Source organism: Pelecanus crispus, chromosome 9 (assembly GCF_030463565.1).
Source record: "Pelecanus crispus isolate bPelCri1 chromosome 9, bPelCri1.pri, whole genome shotgun sequence".
Classification (NCBI taxonomy): Eukaryota; Metazoa; Chordata; class Aves; order Pelecaniformes; family Pelecanidae; genus Pelecanus; species Pelecanus crispus.
In genome coordinates, this window is record NC_134651.1 from 44,458,645 (window position 1) to 44,481,276 (window position 22,632).

Here is a 22,632-nt window from a genome sequence, read left to right on the forward strand (position 1 = left end):
GCAACGGACTGATGGAGGTGTGCAGCAAAATGGGTTGAGTGAGTGCAGAACTACCTTGTTCCACTGTAAGAATGCAACTGTAATTACAGTAGCAGGTATTTTCCTATTTTCACTTAATGTTTGATACCAGAGATTACAGAAGTGTCTGTCAGTTCTCTTTTGTTTGGAGAACCTAGAGTTGTGTTAATTGTGATAGTATTATACTGTAATACAGCAGATACATGTTTCTTTTCCTGTGACTGTTTTATTGAGATTCTCCTAACATATAACTCTCCTAAACATGTGTCTTGTCCTTCTAACTTATGCAAGTCAGCAGGATTGCTTGAAGGGTAATGGCTTTTGAGGGAGGACTTCTGCTGGAGAGAGAGCTGCAGCTCTGTCTTGATGTGGATCAAGACGGTATTGGGTTCTTAACTCGCGGGTTTTTTATTATTTATTATTTGTTCTTTGTTAAGGACAAGTACTGCTTTTGTAGTTACTATTGCTAACCTAGAAATATTTTTCACTTTGTTCCCTTCAACATTATGCAGCAGTGCTTTCTCCCTTTTTTCCTCATTTGATGTAGTAATCTTTTGGTTTCTTAGAATTTCAGATGGAGTTTGTGTTCATGTTTCATTTATGTGAAGTAATTGCCAGTTAACATAGGGTAACTACGTTTACATTTTATAAAAGTTGATTTTTTTTTTTCCAGGTGCCAACAGGCAACCTCCATGAGCTACTTTTGTAAAGGTGACTCCTGCAGAATAACAACTGCATGTAGTCTGGATTAAGATAAAGTAACGTAATGCATCACAGCAAAACTCCCCAGTTGCATTTACGGGAAAGAAGTGGCCACTGAAATAGCAATATAGTGTTCTTTCACTGTTCCAGGAAAGTAAGACCGGCAGTTCAAGGACATTACTACTAAAAAGTGTCAGTGGGTGACTAGATTGGAGAATCTGGTCTGATAGCCTCCTTGAATTGATGTGTGTGTTACAGTCAAGATGTCTTCATACAATCATCTGTTGGAATGAGGGTTACTTCCAGACCAGTTCATTTTAAACCAGTCTTCTGAGATGCACAGGGTAGATCTCTTCTAGATTTACTGTCAAAGGCTAGAGGAATCCTGAGACAATTGAAACTGGTAGTCTGATGCTCTTGAGAAGTGTCTTAGTTAACTGAATAATCAGCTCTGGGACCTGCATGCATAAAGCATTCAGATTCTTGCACGCAGAACTTGGGGAACACGGATTTCTATATTGTATCTACGTTGGATTAGTTTTCAGTTCAGCTCATTGATAGCTGATGCCTTAATCTTGCTTTCAAACTTGACAGTACAACCATCAAGCCTTAAAGGATTTCTTTATCCAAAAGCTTAAAGATACAATACTTTTCTTTTAACTTCAGCAGGGTCCAAGACATGGCTCTGTTGTGGCAATATTCCCTCCCTCCTATAAACACACATCTTCATAGCCCTGAGGAGATAAGGTTTTTCCCCACCCCCCGCCCTCCTGTATCTGCTACTGCCCTGAAAAGCTGCTAGTATTACATACCTGCTAGTGCACCTGAAAGCCAGTTTGGAGAGGATGGAGCTTTTCTGAAGTTAATGCATATTCTCTAGAGAGTAGATACATATAAATCTATGTGGCTTGTAAATGGCCAGCCATATTGCATTTAGTGAACTACAGGGATTCTATCATATGGAATGTAAGTGTTGTGCTAAAATAGTTTCTCTGTCATCTAGGAGTATTTGAAAATTAAGAAAATGAAGCAGATTGAATTATTGGTCTAGAGTGTTGGGAAATTATTTAGCTACCTAGATTACCAGCTCTAGTATGTATACTGTTTAAAGCATTCACTGCTGAGTTTACTATATTGGATGTGGTGATTTCCACTTCTTTATAGTTACTTCCATTAACAGTGCTGTTCTTCCACACTTCAGCTTTTTTTTTTTTTTTTTTTTAGAACAGGCTTTCATATTTGTGGGCTATGTATTGCTTGTTCTTTATATCTGAACCATTCCCACAGCTTGCAGTTATTTACATGACAAAAGAATTATTTAATCTTTGTATTTAATATCTGTTGCAGACTTCATGTCAGGTTGGCTTTGGTCTATTCTTACTTTCTTTTTATTTTCTAATTTCTACTATGTAAGTTTGTGGGGTTTTTTTACTAGTCAGGGTTTCCCCCCCCCCATTTCCCTGTCAACTTTTTACTCCTAGTACCATTGTGGAGATGATTATTTATCTCAGTGGATCTTGAGCAGCATCACTGACTTGTTTCCTTTTATTTGGGTTGAAAATTCCAGATAACTTTTGTAAAAATTTTAAAGCTCTAGTGCATTTGAACTTTGGAATTCAGTCCATCCAACCTCACTGACTCTTCTGCTGAGGCTAATTTCCTTTTCTTACTTTCTGGCCATCCCATCATTAGACAACTCCTTGTTCTATAGCAGAGGCAGACCGATTCATGTTTTTTCCTTCATTGGTATGCTGTCACTTTCTCTGCTTTTTTTACATGGTCATATTATCACATAAGTAATTTTCTGGCTGATTTTTCTGTCCTTCGGGATCTGGTTTTGGCAGGTTCCTACAAACCTTGGGTTTTCTATGTAAATTCTTTACCTTCTCATATGTGTTTCTTAATCCCCATCTGTACATCTCCCTGGCTCGTTTTCATGACTTCATTCATAAGAAAGTACACATACAAATAACTTTCGTCACATACCTACTTGGGTAAATGTTTTGCAGTTTCTGTTGTGTAGTTCTGGTTTTCCTTCCTTGTTCTACCATCTCTGTCTCTTCAATAGGTGGTTCCTTCCTAGGTCTTGGGATTTAAAGACGAATACTGGAATGTTCGACTCATTCCTATAAACTTGCAAACAAGGAACACAACCATCCATCCTTTGTTTGCTAGACTTTAGTGTCTGTGTCAGCTTGTTTTGGTACAGACTCTGCCTGTTACACCTTGTTGGAAGCAGAACCCACTCTTGCAGTGACTGTAAGCCCTGTAACCAGTAATGATCTCTGAGCTGCTCGTGTATGCATATCTTTTTCCTAAGTTCTCTGTTGCAAGAGCCATAGAAGTACAGTTGGCTTCTGGAACATGTTAGCTGAAATAAGTAGACATTTACAGTGTGTAAAGCCTTTGTTGTGCATAAATACTCTCAAAATAATAAACATCTCTGTGCCTCAGTTTCTACATCATTTGTGATCTTTGTTTACATTTACATTGGGACTTCTAACAGTTAAATTCCCTCAGAGTCATCTAATCTCTTTCCTGTGCAGCAGGCATACTGATTCTGCTTGTTCACTCACTCTTGCCCCCGCCCGGAAAGTGAGTGTTCCTCTAATTGAGCTGTAGTCTCCTTTGTCAAGCATAGTCAGAATAGGACTCATCAAGTACTCAAAGTCCATCAGCCAGCAGTTTTCTGGTTACTATACCTGAGGGATTCAGACCCGAAGAACTAGTTGGTTCTGGATAGCAACCATTGTTTTGTTTGCTTAAATGAATAGTCATCAAAGCTTTTGCTTCAGTTTCCCAATTTACTGCTCCCTGTTATTCCTAAGAAATAAAGCTGCAGTATTTTTTCAGAACTCAGAAGTGCTTGTGTCACACTGTAATCCTCTTCTGTTCTCTTATATTCTTGTAGTCTGTAAGTCTATCTGTTTCTTGTTTTATGCTCTTTGCCCATGTCCTCATAGCTCTGTATAACTTCTCGTTTTGTTTGTTGTTGTACTGTGCCTCACACAAAGACTCTTGTTCCTTGGTCAGTGATGAAGGGTCCTAGGACGATTGTAAGTTGACCTCTGCCACCACAATGCTCAGCATTAGTTCAATGAAAAAATGGGAAGGGGAGGAGAAGGGAATTTGTTTCATCTGTTTGTCCTCAATTAAATCACTCTTCAGTTTTGTCTTGCTTTTTTTTTTCCCTCCTTACTGGTTATTTGTTGGCTGCTGTGGTACTGTGGGAAAGCATGCTGGGCTGCACCAGGAAGAGCATAGCTAGCAGGTTGTAGGATGTGATCCATCCTCTCTACTCAGTATTGGTGAGGCCGTATCTGGAGTGCTGTGTCCAGTTCTGGGCTCCATAGTTGAAGCAAGTTATGGACTTATTGGAATGAGTCCAGTAAAGACCCACAGAGATGATTAAGGGACCAGAGCATCTTTTGTATGAGGAGAGGCTGAGAGAGCTGAGGCTGCATAGCCTGGAAAAGAAGAGGCTCAGGGGAGATATCACCAATGTATAGAAGTTCCTGATGAGAGGATGGAAAGGGGATGGAGCCAGAATCTTTTCAGTGGTACCCAGTGAATGGAAGAGGCACAAATTAAAATAGAATAGAATAGAGTACATGGAAAACACGGAATTCTGCCTAAGCACAAGAAAACACTTAATGTGAGAATGATCAAGCACTGGAATAGGTTGCGCAGAGAAGTTGCATCATCCATGGAGATAAAACCCAACTGGATGTGGTCCTGGGCAGCCTGCCTTGCTTGAGCAGAGGCGTTGGACTATATAATCTCAAGAGGGCCCTTCCAGCCTCAGTGATGCTGTGAAAAGATAGTTATTAAGATTGTGGGTATTACAGAATCTGAGAGAGATGGCAGGCTTTCTAAACTAACTTTATGCAGGTGAAGCAGTGAAGGCACATGGCAATAGTTGTGGTGAGTAACTTTTCATGCTAAAGAGGGGAATATTGATCACAATCCTACATGAACATCTTGATCATTGGAGTATAGGTTAAATCATGGGCAAAGTAGTAATGGTAATCACTGCCTCCTACACTTTGCAAATCTCTTCAAAAATATTTGCTTTTTCAGCAAAGTTACTTGGCAAAATTAATACAAGTATGAAAGTAGTTTGGAATGATAGGAACTGTGAGGGATTAATTATTGTCTAGCCCTGAGTAAATTCTGTTCTTCAGGATTTAGGACAGTACAGTGCAATCTAGCATTTTCTTCTGAATGACTTCATGTCAACTAAGTTGTGACACTTTCTCTGTATTTATTTCCATTATTTTTCTAAGGGATGCCTTAAAATAGGTTCTCAGAGTAATTCCGTAAAAAACCCTAAAACCCAGAAAGTGCTTCCTTCCTTTTTCATTTCTTAATCTATCAAAGATGAATGCATATTCTTTTCTGAGTTATGATTAAATATGGTTGGACTGGATGATCTTAAAGGTCTTTTCCAACCTAAACGATTCTATGATTCTGTGATTAAAACAAAAGATTTAGGACATTTTGAAAATAGGCCTGTAATAAGTTGAGTCACTGCCACCTAGTGGAACGTTGAAAACTTTGAAGTGTTCTAAAACTTGATTAAATAAGATTTGGATGGGAGAGTCCACAGGTTTTTATGGTTGATGCAGAATTAGAGATTCTAAGGGACAGCAAAGGATATTGCATTTCTGGTTTTTGGAGTAGCTTATAGTCATTATTCTTCATTTAAGAAATGCAACTTTCCTTTTTTTTTTCCTTCCCCATTTATAGTAGAACATGTGAGATACTCCTGCTGACTTCTATCATTTGAATACAAACCCAGCCTATTACTAATGGAAGACTCGGAAGCCACAAAGGCTGTTACGCTTTTGTGGCAAATATTGCAAATACTAGTCCTTACTAGTTCCTCTCTGTAACACAGTGTTTATACACTACTTCAAAATATGTTAATGATGTTTAGTGTGACAGGCAGGGTGTCTTCTAATCTTGAGACTGGTACTAAATATGAAACTTTAACTAGTTCTGCTGAGAAATTTAAATCAGAATGCAACATTTGACTAGAAATTACTGCTTTAGTTGGGAGGCATTTTTGTTAGTTTCACAATGAAAATGGAAAGCTCGGTTTGCAGAAGCAGAAAATGCATTCCAGATGCCAGTAACTCACCATAATGCAGCTTTTATCTAAGTTGGGGAGGAGGATCTGCAACACTGTGGTATGGGAGTGTCACATCAGTCAAGCTAAAGGAGAGCTTAAGTCCCCTTGCCATTTCCCAACAAATCCATGTTTGTATGACAAATTAACAAACTGTTTACTGGTTCCCACTTTTCTTATGCATGTTTACTGCAGAGTCTGGGCTTTGCAGTGATGACATCATTTTGTTAGTCCTGGTGGGACTTGCCAAGTATAGTTGTGTACTATTCTTAGTAGTTTCTGTTGCTCAAGAAAGTGATTTGCAGTGTTAAAGCTTTTGTTGATATGCATCCTGTATTAATTAATAGATCATGAAAACAAGAAAGGGCTCTGGTGATAATCACTGGTGTCTTCTATACTGTATGTCATAAAACTTCCTCAAATTCTCATTCAGTTTTGTTGTAGGGAGTTGTTTTGCATTTTTATTTAAATAAATAAATAAATTCAACCTTGATGTAAAGATTTCCAGACATAGGTAAAATTCCACAGTCATAGAATCATAGAATCATTTAGGTTGGAAAAGACCTTTAAGATCATCCAGTCCAACTATTAACCTAACACTACCAAGTCTACCACTAAACCAATTAAGGGTAGAGTAGTATTTTCATGTTTCCTGGCTTGGTGGCTGGATTATTTTTTAATGAAAGTAAAATCTAGGAATCATTAAGGTTGGAAAGGATCTCTAAGATCATCAGTCCAACCATCAACCCAATGCCACCATGCCCACTAAACCATGTCTATGCAAAGTTCTTCAAACAGTTTCTAATTATTAGAAACCTGCACTGTATTTCTTGTCTTAATTTGTTTAGGTATGCAGCCTGAGATCTTTCTTAGTAGAATGTCACTTTATTATGTTTCTTTAGCTTATACAAGTAGAGTTGATCATATCATTACTTTACTTTTTGATGCGTTAATGATGGTAGAGATAGCAGAATAGAGAGAGGAGAAGACAACACTTAATAGTTAACTTGTAAATACAATAAATGGTCATTAGAGTGAAATCAATTATCAGTGGATATAGTAAAGATGTGGGGCATAATCAGGATAAAAATTGCATCATGCATTCAAACCTGCATTGCCAGCTTCCTGCTCTTCCATGGTTTTACCAACTAAGGATCCTGTGAGATATTTAATAACTTTTAAATAAATTTTAACAGTTTAGGAGCATTATGAAGAGTCCTTTCATTATGATACTGTGCATACAGCTCTTAAACTATAAGGCTGAGACTTCGTGTTCATTACAATTTTGAAGAATAATAAGAACTTACTTTTATTCAGCTTGTAGAATGTCAGCTTGCCTTTTTGGTGTAGTGATTGCTACATATTTCTTTTGTATCCAGGTTGCCCTACAACAGTAAGTTATTTTGAAAATCCAGGGTTTGGACTGCTGTAGGGCAACTTGGCTAGAACAAATGAATCTGTGGCAATCTAGTGTAACATGTGACTAGTCAAGTAGAGCATATCATAAAAGCATGACCTGAGCTTTGGATGTTGTTTTTAACCTACTGTTAGGTATAATTCAGATCAGTTTTGTATTCGTAAAACCCAAAGAGTTTGGGACCGTGATTCTGAAATTGTTTCTTAAACTTATCACAGCAGCTGCTTCTCTCCTCACAGTAGAACTCATTTGACTGTACATGTCCTAGAGGGGTAGAAGTAGGAGAGTTGAGACAATTTCAGGAAGAGAGATGAACTTTCAATCTGCTTTTTCCTGAGTTAGACTTGATTCATTGGCAGCTATTGGGAGGTGCTGCAAGAATCTGTTTTTCAGCCTGTTTGCTCAGGAATGATGCACGTTATTGAAGAATATTTATTTACTTAAGTGATTTCAGTTTTTGGTCAACTAAATCAGTGGGGTTACCACATAATTAATCCACAGACCCCTAATAATGTTTATAGTGGTTTTGATTAAACTCCTATTTCAATCTATTGAAGGTTGACAGGTCTAGTGATCCTAAATCTGGGACACACTTGCTTTGCTAGTTCTGCTCAATTTCTGTATTTGTGCTGGTGGTATAAGTTGCTGTACTAAACCTTGGAGTGCCGTTTCCCTTCAAACCGTATATTGTCATTGGATCTTGTTACAGCCCAATATAGGGATTTATGTACTAAATTATAAGTATTCTTTCCATTACATTTTCATTCTTAGTCATTAACTGTAGTAAGAAGTTTCTCAGAAAAGAATGTGCATGAAACTACTAAATTGTTTATGGCACATTTTATCAATAGGTGGTACTGTTGCCTAAAGCATAATGAAATACATTAGGGACCTTGCAGTGAAACAGATACTGAAAATACACAAGACAGTTTTCACTTAGGAGGATCTTTAGTCATATAAATGTGATGGCTTTTTAATCTTCTATAGCCTAATTGCTTTTTTTCTTACTAAACCATTAGTCAGCAATTATTTAAATCCAGGCTTTTGAATACTTTAGAATTTTTCATGTTTTACAAAATGGCCACCAAGGTCTCATGTTGAATTATTTCAAAAGGACTTCTGAAATGAAAAGAGCTTTTTCATATAAAGCATTGTGACTATTTAGACAACTCAGCAGTCCCATCTCGTATGTGTGTTTGTGCATGCATTGTATGTCATGAAGGGGCTCAGAATGGCATACAGAAGATTGCTGTTTTCTGAAGGAAGTGGGGTTCACATAGATCATTTCTGCCTTTACTATAGGAGATGTGGTCCTTTTCCTCTCCACTCTGAAATCATGTGTGAGGGGATGAGAAATGGGGTTTGAGAGGTGATACTTGACTGGACAGGGGCACTCAGGAAAATGAAGATATGATGTAGAGTTCGAATGTACTAAACTTTTGGGAGGGGATGCTGTCAGTCAGCAATGAAACAGTTTTACAGCAGTGTTGATCAGTGCTTCTCAGGTTTGTGCATTAACTTCTCTAGGTAAGCCAGTATCCACATAGCACTCAGCAGCTGCTTCTGTGAAAGATTTAAAGAAATTCCCTCTAGAAATCCTTCCAGACTGGCTTGCTCTGTCACTGCAATGACAAAAGAGCTGTAAATTGCTCAGATTCAGAAGGATTTTGAAAATTTACTTTTTTTTTTTCCTGTTTTTAATGTTAAAATGATGATACTAAACAAAAGAAACAGCAGGGGTGGGGAGGAAGGCATGTAAATAGCTAGATATGGAGAACAAGGAACACGGGGGTTTAGATACCTCAATGCTAATTGCCTTTTTCTCTATTTAGCAATAACACAAAAAGATGGGACTTTCCCCCACCCCTTATGAGCCTCTGGGCTGAAGCTGGATGTGATGTAGATGGCGATAGAAGTTTCACATCAATGTCTGAGTGCAAGCACAGGGGCACGAGTATAACCACATTATTGTTTCATTCTGTTTTCATAATGCAGTCTCAGTTTCCTCTTCCAGTATGTTAATTGTGCTAACATATTCTCATTTGTACTCTACACCCACAGCATCTGCGTATGACTTTGTTCATGGTTCATCAAGGAAAGAAACATTCTAATGGTGAACATCTGGGGGAATAGTTTTGGAATGAAGAAAGAGGAAAATTAGTGCAATGATGAAAAACAATTCAGAATTGAATATGGAGCTCTATATGGTCTATTGTAAACGTGTCCTTAGGTTGTGGCAATTGCCACTGAAGTGGAAGAGTACATTGTCGAGCTTGCTGGAGCTAGAAAGGAAGGTTCTTTCAGTATTCTTCATTCCCTTATCTTGGCTGATGAAAGCTGACCATTCTGATGTTTGATATCAAATTCTGGAAGCCATATCCTCTGAGGAGCGGCTGAGGACTCTGGGTTTGTCTAGTTTGGAGAAGAGGAGGCTGAGGGGCGACCTCATTGCTCTCTATGCCTTCCGGAGGAGGGGACACAGAGAGGGATCTCTTCTCCCTGGGATCCAGGGGCAGGATGTGTGGGAATGGTTCCAACGTTGAGTCAAGGGAGGTTCAGACTAGATATTAGGAAACATTTCTTTACTGATAGGGTGGTCAAACACTGCAACAGGCTTCCTGGAGAGGTGGTCAATGCCCCAAGCCTGCCAGTGTTTAAGAGGCATTTGGGCGATGCCCTTAATACTGTGCTTTAACTTTTGGTCAGCCCTGAAGTGGTCAGGCAGGAGGACTAGATGATCACTGTAGGTCCCTTCCACTGGAACTACTCTATTCTAAATTTATTTAAAAAAAAAACAAAACAAAAACCAAAAAACCAAAACAACCAACCCAACTGGTAACTTTTGTTCGTTCCAACCAAGTTTATCAGGGCCCAAACAGGGCCCTAGTGCTCTTTCATTGTCTTCACTGAACCAGTTGCGCAGATAATTTAAGCTTAAGAACAAACAGTTATCTTTTGGTAGAATACCAAAGTATGTTTTCTTAAAAGTATGCTGTAGCTGTCAGCTCAGGAGTTGGTGGTATTAGGAAAACCATAATGAACTAATGAAAGTAGTAAGTAAATGGGGTTTGAAATCACCTAAGACAGCTAACTTTTGCAGCCCAGAATGGCCGTACCAGGTCTGATCAAAAGCCTGTCTAGCTCAATATTTTTTCCTCCAACAAAAAAATCAGTAAGAACAATGGTCATCAGTGGTTGCTTACATAGTTATTCTCATATTTGCTAAGAGCAGTGTGAACAGTTAGTAACTTCCCCAGATTGCTCTGCTAGCATTCAGAAATTAGGGCACAGGGACGTTCTTGGCTGGAGGTGGTATCTGTGCTTGAGCCTTCAGTGACTTTCTTGTGAGTTGGATAACTAGTAATGAGAAAGAACTTATGGTCATTGTAACTGGATTACATGCATATTACTAACAGAAATGTAAAATTTGCATTTCTGCTTTCAGAGAATGTCACTTCTGTGCTATAGATGATAACATTTAAAAAATGCTGGTAAAATAATGGCTATAGGGGTTACTTTTGTGCTCGGTTTTGATGGTGGTGTTTTGCTCTTTTGTTTTTTCCAGTTTAGTTGTTGCACTGTCTTCACTTTTGCTTCAGAGAGAACTACGTATATAAATGGGTTTGCTAAGTTGGCAAAGAAGAACAGACAGCCTGTGGTGGTATGTATGTTTGCATCCTGACTTACCACTTTGCTTCTGGCAATCTGTGAATGAGGTCTTCTGCAATGTACCTGTGAATCTTCCGTACAAACAGATAAGGTGTTCTGTTTTGTTTTTTTAGCCCTGTTTGTATAACGCATCATTTTAATGATTAACCTGAGCAAGTTGAAAGAATTTTTAGGAAGCAAAAGCTATGAAAAGAAATTATACATCATTTGAGTGACTTTTTGCCTTTTATTGCCAACATATTGGACTTTTGATAATTTTCAGAATTCAAAAAATTTCTTTTTAATCTTGTTGGAGTGAAATATTGCAAGTATGGGGGAGCAGCTTTTATATTAATTGTTTTTAATATCTTTATGTATGTAGTCTGACAGCCTTTTGTTACAGTAGGCTTAGTAACACCAGTGTTACTTGATTTGCAGAGTAATACCTTTTGTGATAGCAGGTGTGGAAATACTTCAAATCACCAGGTGATTTCATAAGAATAGAAACTTTCTTGGATCTGACTTAAAAGGATAATTGCTCCCTATGACTTTCCTCAAGGCAGCAAAACAAATGCGTATGTAGAGAAGTGTGTTTTCATAGGAGATGTGAGTCTAGGAGAAACCTGTGCACATAGGAAAAAACAGTGCATTTTTAATGCTTGTGTTATATTTGAAACATTTTTGGGAAAAAAGAAATCTATTTTGGTCCTTTTTAGAATGAAAGTATCTCACCTTGCAAGCTTTTTCTATGTACTGAATGGTGAAAGGCAAAAGTATGTTAGTGCTTTTGGTTTCAGATATTAAAGCACTTTTGTCTTTTTTTAGTTTAGTGAATGTTAAAACTTGGAGTAAAACTGAGCTTGGACAGGATACAAGATCACATATGGGATTTTTCTTTTCCCTTTCAGAGCATTTTTGAGCCCCCGCACACTGGAAAGCCTAGTCAGAAAGGCGGAGAAGGAGGAGACGAGAATATTTTTGTGTCCTTGATGTAAATGCCACGTTTTAAAGAAATTACATGATGAAAATTGCTTTCCATTTCAGTATCTCTAAGGACTATTAACAGGAGCAACTCCAGACCTAGAAATACTTTGCAGTCTGCTAGGGCTCAGAATAATGAGTTAATTTTATCAGGACACAAGATAAAGGAAATTGCATCTTGACTAGTTTAACTGAGGAGATTCTGGCATTATTTGAAACAGTTACTGATTTGTTTCATGCATGCCCATGAGATTGTGGGGAGAGTTGTTGTTTGTCATGTAAGGCCTTGTAGGGATGACATGTGGGGGGAAGACCTCATCTTTCTCAAGGAAGTAGAATAAGAGGTTATTTATATTCTGCTTACTTTTACAGCGTTTTCCTGTTTGTGTGATCAGGGTGTTGTGGGAAAGGGTGAGGACAGAAAGGGAGATGCAGCAGTATCCCTAGCTGCATATTTGAACAACTGCAGCTTTTGCTAAAAGCGTACGTGTACAGGACTCTGTGGCAGTGGTTGCCATGGGGTTCATCTGTGTGTGCTGTGGGGAATGATGAAACCACCATGCTGTTTGTTTTCCTCGATTTAAAGCGAATCAGAGCTTGAGCTGACTGAGTAATTCCGTAAGCAGTTTGTGGTTTTTCTGTGTACACACGCTGACACACGTGCAGAGACACACATAAATAGTTCTGCTCTTAGTGTGTATGTGCATGCTGTACCTGAAAAATTTTTACTAGCTGTCTGCTAGCAGCATGCTTAAAGTGTGCGTAAACTTTCTGCAACGCTGCCAGTTCTTTGCACGGTGAAACAGGGCTATGTGGTGTCTGTATTTTGACCTGTCGCTAGCAGCCAGTTTAGGTTTAATAATTAGAAATACTCAGGCAGTTTATTTTCACCCCATGGGCAAAATACTGATTATTTAATTACTTTTGTGATCAATTGCTTTGTTAATTCAGAACTGCAATATGGGGTTTTTTGGTTTGTGGGGTTTTTTTTGTTGGTGGGTTTTTTAGTTTGGTTTTTTTTTTTAGTTTTCGTTAAACACTTTGTATTTCTCAAACAGATTATTTGAGCGAAGCGGGTAGAAGCAGCTGCTTCATGGTACCACATACTGAGATTTTTTGTAGTCCAGTCTTTGGTTTCTGGAGGAAGTCTAAGGTATATTACATATGTGGAGTCCTGTGGCAGTTCGGAACTACATCTGTCTGCTTAATCCAGTTTGGAGAAAGTCTCCCTTCAGACAGGGCTGTTCTTTGGGGCCTGACAGAAAACGCTTTCGGGTGCACCTGTCTGTATAGATGTTAGTGGAGGCCTAAGCAGCTACGAATAGGATTTGCGCATTAGAAAGATGCAGTGGGACTTAAATCACCAGTTATGAGACTAATTCAAGTGATGAGCATGGAAAAGTGAGGAGCACCATTTTTTCAGTCAGTTAATAGCTTGGATTTCTTATTCTAAAATATGTTATGGTAACCTGCAGTTTCTGGACGAATACTGCGTAGTGTGGACTTCATATAAAATCTGATTCAACATAAATGACAAATAATACGCCTTTTTTTCCCCCTTACATTTCTTGAGTTGATTGGAAGTGGGGATAAGGACTTGGTATGGCTTTAGCAATACTCGGTTATAGTCTTTCACAGTTGGTACCTGAAAGAGAAGAGAGAATCCAGCTCCTATGATCCTCTTGTTTCTGCATTTCTTTCCTCTGAGAAAGATCAATGAAATCTCTTGTACTGTTGGTTGTTTAAAATTTTATTTATTTGCACAAATACATTTGCTTTGCAGGAATTCTGTTTTCATCATGTTGTCTCACCAGTGCTGGATGAGCTGAAACTTCCTGCGTCTTGGGGAGAGCATGTATAAAAGGAATGACCTCATGGCCAATGTGATGGTCACCTCCGCCACTCCAGAGGTACAGTTCCTTGGGTTTTGTTAGCTCCTGTATCAAATGGAAATTTTGGCTTGTTTGAACTTCCACAGAGGCTCTTTTCACTGCCAGTTATGTCAGTCCTGTTTCTTATGAATGGTGTAGTATTTGACGACAGAGTAATTGTAGAACACTGCATAGTTCTGAGTATTCACAACCTATTTTTTTATTGTTGTTGATGATTACTCACTTAGATTTGTTTTAAATAGCATTTTTGACCTGTAACTCCATATCCTACAGCAGCCCTCTATTATTAATGAGTTAAGAACAATGTAACGTACCATCTAAATGGAACCAGTCAGAAATACTCCAGTTGAATTTTTTTGGAATTTGCTAGTCTACGAGTAAGAAAGTGCTCTGTAACATTTTGCTCATTTTAACCCTTTGTATCCTTTGGTGACCAGGTAGCTCTGTCATGCTTTTTCCAAAAACTGCCTAGTTCTGTGTTGAGCTGTTTGTAGGTCCAGGACAGCCAACTGAGGACTGCTTGGGAATTAGTTACCCTACTGAGCTTTTTCTGGGTATTTTACTTTCATGTAATATTATGATGAAATATTATAAATCAGCTACAGTAAAGCTTGCCCAATAAAGCACACGTTTTAAATATGACTGGAGGTACTTTTTGCTTTTTAAAAAGGTAACATTTTGATGAAATTCTTCCCTGCTTAAAAAAATTCTACTTCTCCATCTCTTAAGACAGCTGAAAAGCTGTGTGAAGCAAGTTTTTCCATTGTAGCGGTGCCTTTTGCACACTCAACTTGATCCTATCAAAGCAGTTGTCCTGATTTTCATGAAACAAATCAGCTGTGAGCTGATCCTTAAAAATCTTACAGCAAAACAAAAATACATAATACAGCTGTGCCCTGCAGAAGATCATTTTCCCAAACATAGTATAAATACCTTCAGACTAACAAAACCAGTTTTTCATTCTCTCAAGAGGGGGGACATTTTGAATTGGGTATGTAAATGCACAACTTTGAAATTCCTCCTCAAAATAACTACAAAAAAACCCCCACCAAAACGAACTTTCACACACCGTTTTCTCAGAACAGAAATATCTGTTACAGATCAGAGCATAAGAAGTCTCCAGGGTCAAACCAAAGTTTCTTCTATTGCATTATTCTGCCTCTGATAGTGGCCAACAGCAAATGCCTGAAGAAGGGCACAAGAGCAGTGCCAGCACGGGAAGCACCCTGCCGGTACCGTCCTGGCCATAGCTGTTTGCAACCCAGGGACTTCCTGAGGGGAAGGTCCTGCTTGCCATCTCTCAATGTATTTGTCTTCCACAAATTCACCTAGTCCCCTGTTTGAATCTATGTAGTCTTTTAGTTTATACAGAATCCCATAACAAGCTGTTTTTCAGCTTAACTGTATGCTGTGTGAAGACCTGTATCCTCTTATTCATTTAAAATCCATCTCTAATTTTAACTGATAACCCCTTCTCCTGGTATTAGATGAAGCAAAGAGACCATTCCTGTCTTTCCTCTCACTTACTTTGTTGGGTATTGTAATTCCTTCCCACAACCCACTGCCTCTTTTCCAGGTTGAAGATTTCTGGCATAGCCAGTCTGTCTTTGTACAAAAGCCATTCCATGCTTGTGATCATCCTTGTTGCCTTGTTCTAAAACTTTTCCAGTTCTTTGATATCCCTTTTAAGATGGAGACTAATACTGCATATATATTCCAAATTTGGGTGCACCATGGATTTATAAAGGAGCATATTCATACTATGTTGTATATTTTCTCTTTTCCAGAGTTACTAAATCTTGTGAAGTCCCTTTTAAGGTTTTCATTGCCAGTCTTTGGGTTTTGTTTTACCACATTGAATAAATAAAATGAAGATCCATAGCTGTCACCTCATTGTTCACTGTCTTTTCCAGGTTGTTGAGTAAATAATAATCGTCACTTATCCATGCATACTTCTCTGCTGATTCACGTATTCTCAGTGCTTGTACTGTACTACTGTCTTGTAACTAATTATTTATTATTGCAAGGATAGTCTGTGTGCTAGGGCTGCATAGCTTCCTTAATGTCTTTGGAGTGAGGCACCACGTCAAAAATCTTTTGGAAGTCCAACATGACTGTATTAATCATGTTCCTTTACCCACATGTCTGTAGATACTGAGGCAGTGCTGCTCCTTCTAAATACTAACTTGGCAATTTCCTGATACAGCATACCTATCTGTGTTTCTGCTGATTCCACTTTATTCTCATTTTGGGTTTGCCCAGTACAAATGTCTGGCTTCCTGATCAGTAGTTCCCAAGATACTTTGTAGGGGGAAAAAAATAATCAGCATCTCATTTACCACCTTCTAGTTCTTTGCTACCAAGTCAGTTTTAAGTTAGAATTACATGTCACAGTTAGTTAAGATGCCAAAACATCTTGTTTTGACAATGGTGTTCTTCTAGCAAACAAATAACCTCAGTGAGGTAAGGGCTTAAGATTTTATGTGCATGTAATTTTATTCACTATGTAGTTTTAAGAAAAGAAATAGAAAAATAATGCTGCTATTATTATTAAATCCATTATTCCTGAAGAAAGGAAACCGAGAGCCACAAGTGCCTGCACCTGAGCTCAAGGACAGAAACTTCAAAAGGAAGGCAAGGCACTGACTTTTAAGGCAAGACACAGTACTAAAGTACCCTGGAGCTAACATTGGGTTAAATTTCAGGACATGTCAGTTTTTCCTTTTTTATAATGTTATGGATAGAGCAGCATGATTTGGATCTATCCACTCTCTGCCTTGCATGTTTAATTTAAAAATTTCCGTTGAATGTAATTGTTCAAAATCCCAACATGTTTCTTTTTGTGTGACAGCTCTTCTAGCTAGTCTATAATTTTAAAAATGGCTTTCTAAAGCTGGAAATTTCATAGAGCTAAAATTGTATCACTGTAGTTTTTGCAGAGGAAAGTTAGTTAGAAACATTTGTGAACCGTGCTAAACTAAATTTTATAATTCAGTGTCTGAAGGTTTTTGAAATTCATACATTTTCTTGTCATTTCTTAATATTTTTACACGTTTATTTTCTGAATTTGACATGAAATTCATTATTCTGCAGATAAGCCTACTATTTTTTCTTTGTAGGGTAGTAGCAGCTCAGATTCTCTGGAAGGGCGAAGTTCAGATTATGCCAATAAAAGCTACGATGCAGTTGTATTTGATGTGTTGAAAGTAACTCCTGAGGAGTTCGCTGTAAGTAGAAATGTTATTTTTGCATTTAAGCTTGTATAATATTCAGGGCTTGCAGGATATTAAAAATCACATAAAACTTTTTCTTAAAATAAAATCTTTTAAATGAACTTCCAGTGTTCTTGAAAACAAATTTCTGATTATATAAACTTTAACAAAATAAACATGTCTTGGGATTTAATCACTCAGTACTGACCTGACACAGCATATTTGGTTTTCTGAGTAAAGCCATTTGAATTTTTTCTAGTGTTTTAGAAGACCCTAGCATAGGTTTAAAGATTTCGGTTATCCACAGTCTGATTGTTTGGTTTTTTGTTGTTTTTTTTTTTTTTAATTGAAACCACAAATACTCATCTTTTCTGCTGAAACAACAGTTTCTCAGAAAAATCAGTTTCTTAAAAGCAGGAAAGAAGCCTGTAGAGAGGAAACAATTTGCATTCCTTAATGACAAATTTTCAGGACTAAACTGAAAGCAGAACTGCAGTTTTGGCAATTGTCCAATACAGTTCTTGTGCTTGGCCCCTTGTTTTTAATTTATATGTTAACTTGTTGGGGACCAGGAGGGAGTAAGGATGAAGGCTATTGAACCCAGTTCAGTGTTTTTGTTAATATTTGGGGCAATCAAAATGATATTTCCCTCATTTGGCGCAAGATCATTTAATACCTGTTCACAAAAAAAGTCCTGGAGATATGCCTATATTATTCCTATACGTTTGTCACTTTGGAACAAATTCTGATGAGTCTTTTTTAACACTAATACAGAGTACACAGATGAGAGCTGTTGTTAGGTAAAAATATAAAAACACTTGGTTGGCAAATCTGCATCAGCTCAGTTAAAAAATGGCCTGATGCTTCTGCTCCTCTTCATCCAAGTTCAAATGATCCATGGCCAAGGACTACCTTCAGAAATGAACAGAACCGCAATTTAGACAGGCCTGTAAAATCACACAAAAACAGAGATGTAAACTTTTCATCAGAGGAGACTGACTATTAAGTCCAAAGACAGCCCAGAACACAGTGTGTAGTCTACACCAGCAAAAATGAATTTGTGGTGATGTCAGAACTGTATTTATAAAATGATCAGGTCAAGGTAAGGTTGCTTGTAACTTACAGCTCATCAGTTTTCTGTTGTGTTCATAATTCCTACTGCTGTTGCTTGTTGGTGAGGGTCTTGATTTAATGGTACACTTTAAAAACACACACATATGCCCCCTTAAGTAATTGTGACATACCTTTTAACTCTGAAGTCCAAACTTCTGTAAGTTGCTTTTCTCTCTCCAGTTCCACCCATAGCCGTGAACAAAATAAACAAACAGAAAACCCACCAACCCCTAAAGAAACCAAAAATTGAAATGTGTGTCTGTAGGACTGGCAGTGAGGCTTGAAAAAGATCATACGTAAACCCTAGTGATAAGGCTGTTTGTTTGGGATTGCTTTTTTTGTTGATGTTGATTTTAATATGGTCATGCAAACTTGTAACACCAAGGCTTTCTTAGCCAGAGTAGCTATTCTCCTTGTGCCCTATTAAAAGCTTTTCATTACTTTATCCTGATCCTCTTTTTTTATTAACAGCTCAAGTTATGTTTACTGCTTCTGTTCCATCCAGAGAAGGAGATAATTTCTTTTTTCAGTAAATAATAGCAACCAATAAATTATACATACCACTTTTTGTTACTCAAGACTGGTAGTCTGTTTCAAATAACTTGAAACAGTTCAGTTGGGGAGAATGAAAAAAACGGCAGGTCTGGGTTTACTGTAGTTAGTACAGTTTGGTTACTGGACATCAGGGCAGAGATCTATGGAAGCTGGGATTGCTGTAGTGAATACAAATATTTAGAGAAAGGGAATGGAGCCAAGTTAAGGTCGCTTCCAAATTTAGTGTGTTGTGTTCCTTTTTAAAATTCAGAAGCAGCAGAGGATAAATTCCCTGGTGGTAATCACATATATAACAAAAAGACTAGCAGCTTGTCAATACTACTTGAATTTTGGTTTAACCTCTTTGGTGATTTTGATTGAACCCGTGTCTTGTTGAAACGGTTAAGAATTCTCATGGAAAACTTCTTTATTACTGTCACATAATATGGCTTATAGTCACATTTTTGGAGCCTCTGCTGTGTATCATATTAGGAGACAGTCAAAAAGTTGCAAACGGGCATTTGTGACTGCAGTTTTTCTAGGAGCGTGGCGAGATCTTAATGACATCTGAGACTGTAAATACCCAAATATTACTCAGAAGTATAAATTGCAAAATAAGTGCGGCTAAGAGTGTTTGGCTAGGGCTTTGTGGCAAAATCTTTGACTTAGCATAATATAAAAGCAAGAGATAGTTAGAGAGTGTAAATTAACCATGTATGGAAGGAAGTTTTTTTCATGTGTGTCATTTTGTGGGCCTCATTAACTTTTCTAGGCTCATGTCTGAGGAATCATACTAATAGTAGAAACCTTATGGTTTATTCTCGCTATTTTGGGTTTAGCATAACAAGGTGGCTAACAGAGAAGCTTTGCTGGGGAAAGATCCAAAGAAGCTTTCTTTGACACTTTCTTTTACACATTAAATCATGTAAATTACAAAGTTCAAAGCTCTATAGGTTTATACACTCATGGTATAATTGAAGTACCTATTGGTTAAACATAATTTACATAGCTTTCAAACATATAATGTCATTCAATCACCGAAGCAATTCAAGTATCACTCAGATGCTAAAATGTTCTAGAAATGCTTTTTTTTCAAAATCATTGGCTTTGAAACAGCATTACAGTGTCTTGTCAGGACATACTCATCAGTGACTGAAAATCTGTGTATGACCCCTTCCAGTCATAACTAACATGTCATTATGCTTTATTGCCTTTCAACCCAGTGAATATAAAGGTATGCTGTTTTCTGTGTGAAAGGCAAATAAATCTTCCTGCTATTTCTGTTACGTCAATAAAGGGCCCGAGCAGTGAGGCTCTCGAACACAGGTTTTTCCTCTTAGACTGCTGCAGGTACTGAAAACTTTCACTTAGTTACAGCCAGTAACTGTAAGAGAATATAACGACGTTGTCGCTCGGGAGGGTAGAGCTTCTGTTTGCGGTGTGTCAGCCTGGACAGGGGAGCCTGAATTCAGGACTGGTCAGTTCTGGTCTGTGGAAAAAATGTGACTGTATGGTTTGTAGTTACTAAAGGGCAGATGTAAATGCATGATAGTTAGCTCTTCGTATTACGTTATTTTAAATTTTATCTTTATTGCAGAGCCAGATTACGTTGATGGATATGCCGGTATTTAAAGCTATACAGCCTGAGGTAGGTTTTCTTAAACTAACTGTTTACATCTTTGGAATTCAGTGCCTGAGGAAATGTAACCATTTACCTAATGCTTGTTCTTTCAGAAACACTCAACTTCTTGCACTGCACTAATATTCTTCTAGGCTGATTCCTTGTTATCACTGTGAATCTGTAACCCAGCCTGATTTACTTTGATTTGTTGTCTATTGTCAAAAGAGATGACTGTGCTTTTCTGGAATTCTTCCTGTCCTGCTTTGTGGTGAGCGTTTCTTCAGGATAAATTTATCAAACATCAAAATTCTCTACTCTCCCTTCTGCTCCTGTTTTTCAGTTCACATCTGTCCTGGTTTCGGCTGGGATAGAGTTAATTTTCTTCCTAGTAGCAGGCACAGTGCTGTGTTTTGGATTTAGTAGGAGAAGAATGTTGATAACACACTGATGGTTTAGTTGTTGCTCAGTACTGCTTATGCCAGTCAAGGACTTTTCAGCTTCCCATGCTCTGCCAGGGGCACAAGAAGCTGGGAGGGGGCACAGCCAGAACAGTTGATCCCAACTGCCCAAAGGGCCATTCCATACCACGTGACGTCATGGGCAGTAGAGAAACTGGGTGGATGGCCAGGGAGCAGCGATCGCTGCTCGGGAACTGGCTGGGCATCGGTCGGCGGGTGGTGAGCAATTGCATTGTGAATCACTTGCTGTGTATGTTGTTGTTGTTGTTGTTGTTATTGTATTGTTATTATCATTACTATTTTACTTTATCTCAACTATTAAACTTATCTCTAAACTAAATCTTATCTCAACCCAGGAGTGTTTCTCACTCTCACTCCTCCGATTCTCTCCCCCATTCCATCGGGGTAGGGGGAGTGAGCGAGCGGCTGCGTGGTGCTGAGCTGCTGGCTGGGGCTAAACCACGACAACATCTGATTTCAGAGTTTGACTTCTACCTCTGATCTAATGTGTATTTTAGGCTGTATCAGCTGCCTGGTAAACTTTTTAATTTGTACTGTCACGTTTAAGATAGAATTCTGAGGGAATAAATCAGCCCAAACCCTTAAAAAAGTTAACGTATTAGTGCCCTTCAGTTTTGTAACCTTTTAAGAAAGATACAGAAAGAAACTTGAGGCCTGTTGAGAAAAAACAATCAAAGTTAACATAGACATTTGAAAATAAGAAATAAGAACTTCAGAAATAAAGATGGTAGTTATCAGAATATGTTAAATTTGTATAAAAGTGATACCGTCTCGGTATTTTGATGAAGTAAACTTATTTTCTGCAAAAGTTACAAGAGTTGTGTGTTTCCAGCTTCTTTAATTATGAGTACATGTCCTTAGATCCACTATGGTTTATTGTTGTCTTGCGCCTAGGTGGAATATCATAAATACATAAAGGGGAAAAAGAACCCCATGTAATATTAATGAAATGTATTTTTGACAAGATCAGAAAGGGCACTCCAGTTGAGAAGGTTCTCAGTGGAAGCTCAGTCCATCTAATTTGGTCACTAACAAAATAACTTAATATATTACAGTTGTTCAGAGAGGTTAGCAGCTTTCTATTTTGAGAAAGTATAGGAAGGAAAATAAAAATTCATACTTGCTTGTGCAAAGTGGTCACAATTGCTCTGCAGAATGAGCTTTTGTATGCAGGAAGTGGTGTAAATACACCGGTACGTGAATAAGAGTGAATACTTCCAGTTTCCTGTGCTAGAAAGGAGGCGTGAAAAAAGCACAGAGAGGTTGAAATGGTTTGCTAGATGTTGCACAGAATCATATGGGTGGGAAGGGCCCTTCAGAGCCCACCCAGCCCAGCCCCTGCAGTGCCAGGGACAGCTTTAACCAGAGCAGGGTGCTCAGAGCCCCGTCCAGCCTGGCCTGGGATGTTGCCAGGGATGGGGCATCTCCCACCTCTCTGGGCAACCCCTTCCAGTGCCTCACCACCCTCACTGTAAAACATCTCTTCCTTATATCCAGTCTATATCTACCCTCCTCTAGTCTAAAACCGTAACTCCTTGTCCTGTCATAACAGGCCTTGCTGAAAAGATAAAAAGCATAGCTAAGTTCCAGGGCAGAACTGTGCACAGAGGAGGTTTCCTTAGTCAGCAGCCATTGGGCTGGCTGCTTTAGCGAGTCATCTGTTGAATTTTGTGTTTGGGGGAAGAGCGTTATATTGGGTTTTTTTCGTCAGGTTTTAGTATTTAACATGAGCTTATGCATGGATGGAAAGACTTTAGAGTTCTGGTTGCCAAGTCTTATCTCAAACACACAAGCATACTTTAAACCTAGCATGTGCTAAGGCTTTTTTCTGCTTTTTGATTGAGCTATTACTAAAAACCACATCTGCATGTTACTTCACAAGAG

At 38.3% G+C, this 22,632-nt stretch overlaps 1 protein-coding gene across 2 annotated transcripts in view; it reads left to right on the plus strand.

Moving 5' to 3' along the window:
- Positions 1–713: 713 nt before the first annotated feature.
- RALGPS1 (Ral GEF with PH domain and SH3 binding motif 1) overlaps positions 714–22,632 on the plus strand; it is a 113,248-nt gene continuing 91,329 nt past the window's right edge. Inside the window, exons 1-5 of one of the 2 annotated variants that reach the window (XM_075716205.1) lie at positions 714–729; positions 10,834–10,929; positions 13,681–13,807; positions 16,909–17,016; positions 20,246–20,296. In XM_075716205.1, coding sequence (XP_075572320.1) covers positions 13,751–13,807; positions 16,909–17,016; positions 20,246–20,296 — 216 coding nt within the window. In that variant the 5' untranslated portion in view covers positions 714–729; positions 10,834–10,929; positions 13,681–13,750. Of the gene's footprint in view, positions 730–10,833; positions 10,930–13,680; positions 13,808–16,908; positions 17,017–20,245; positions 20,297–22,632 lie in introns of those variants that run through there. The other variant, XM_075716204.1, reaches the window with a different exon arrangement.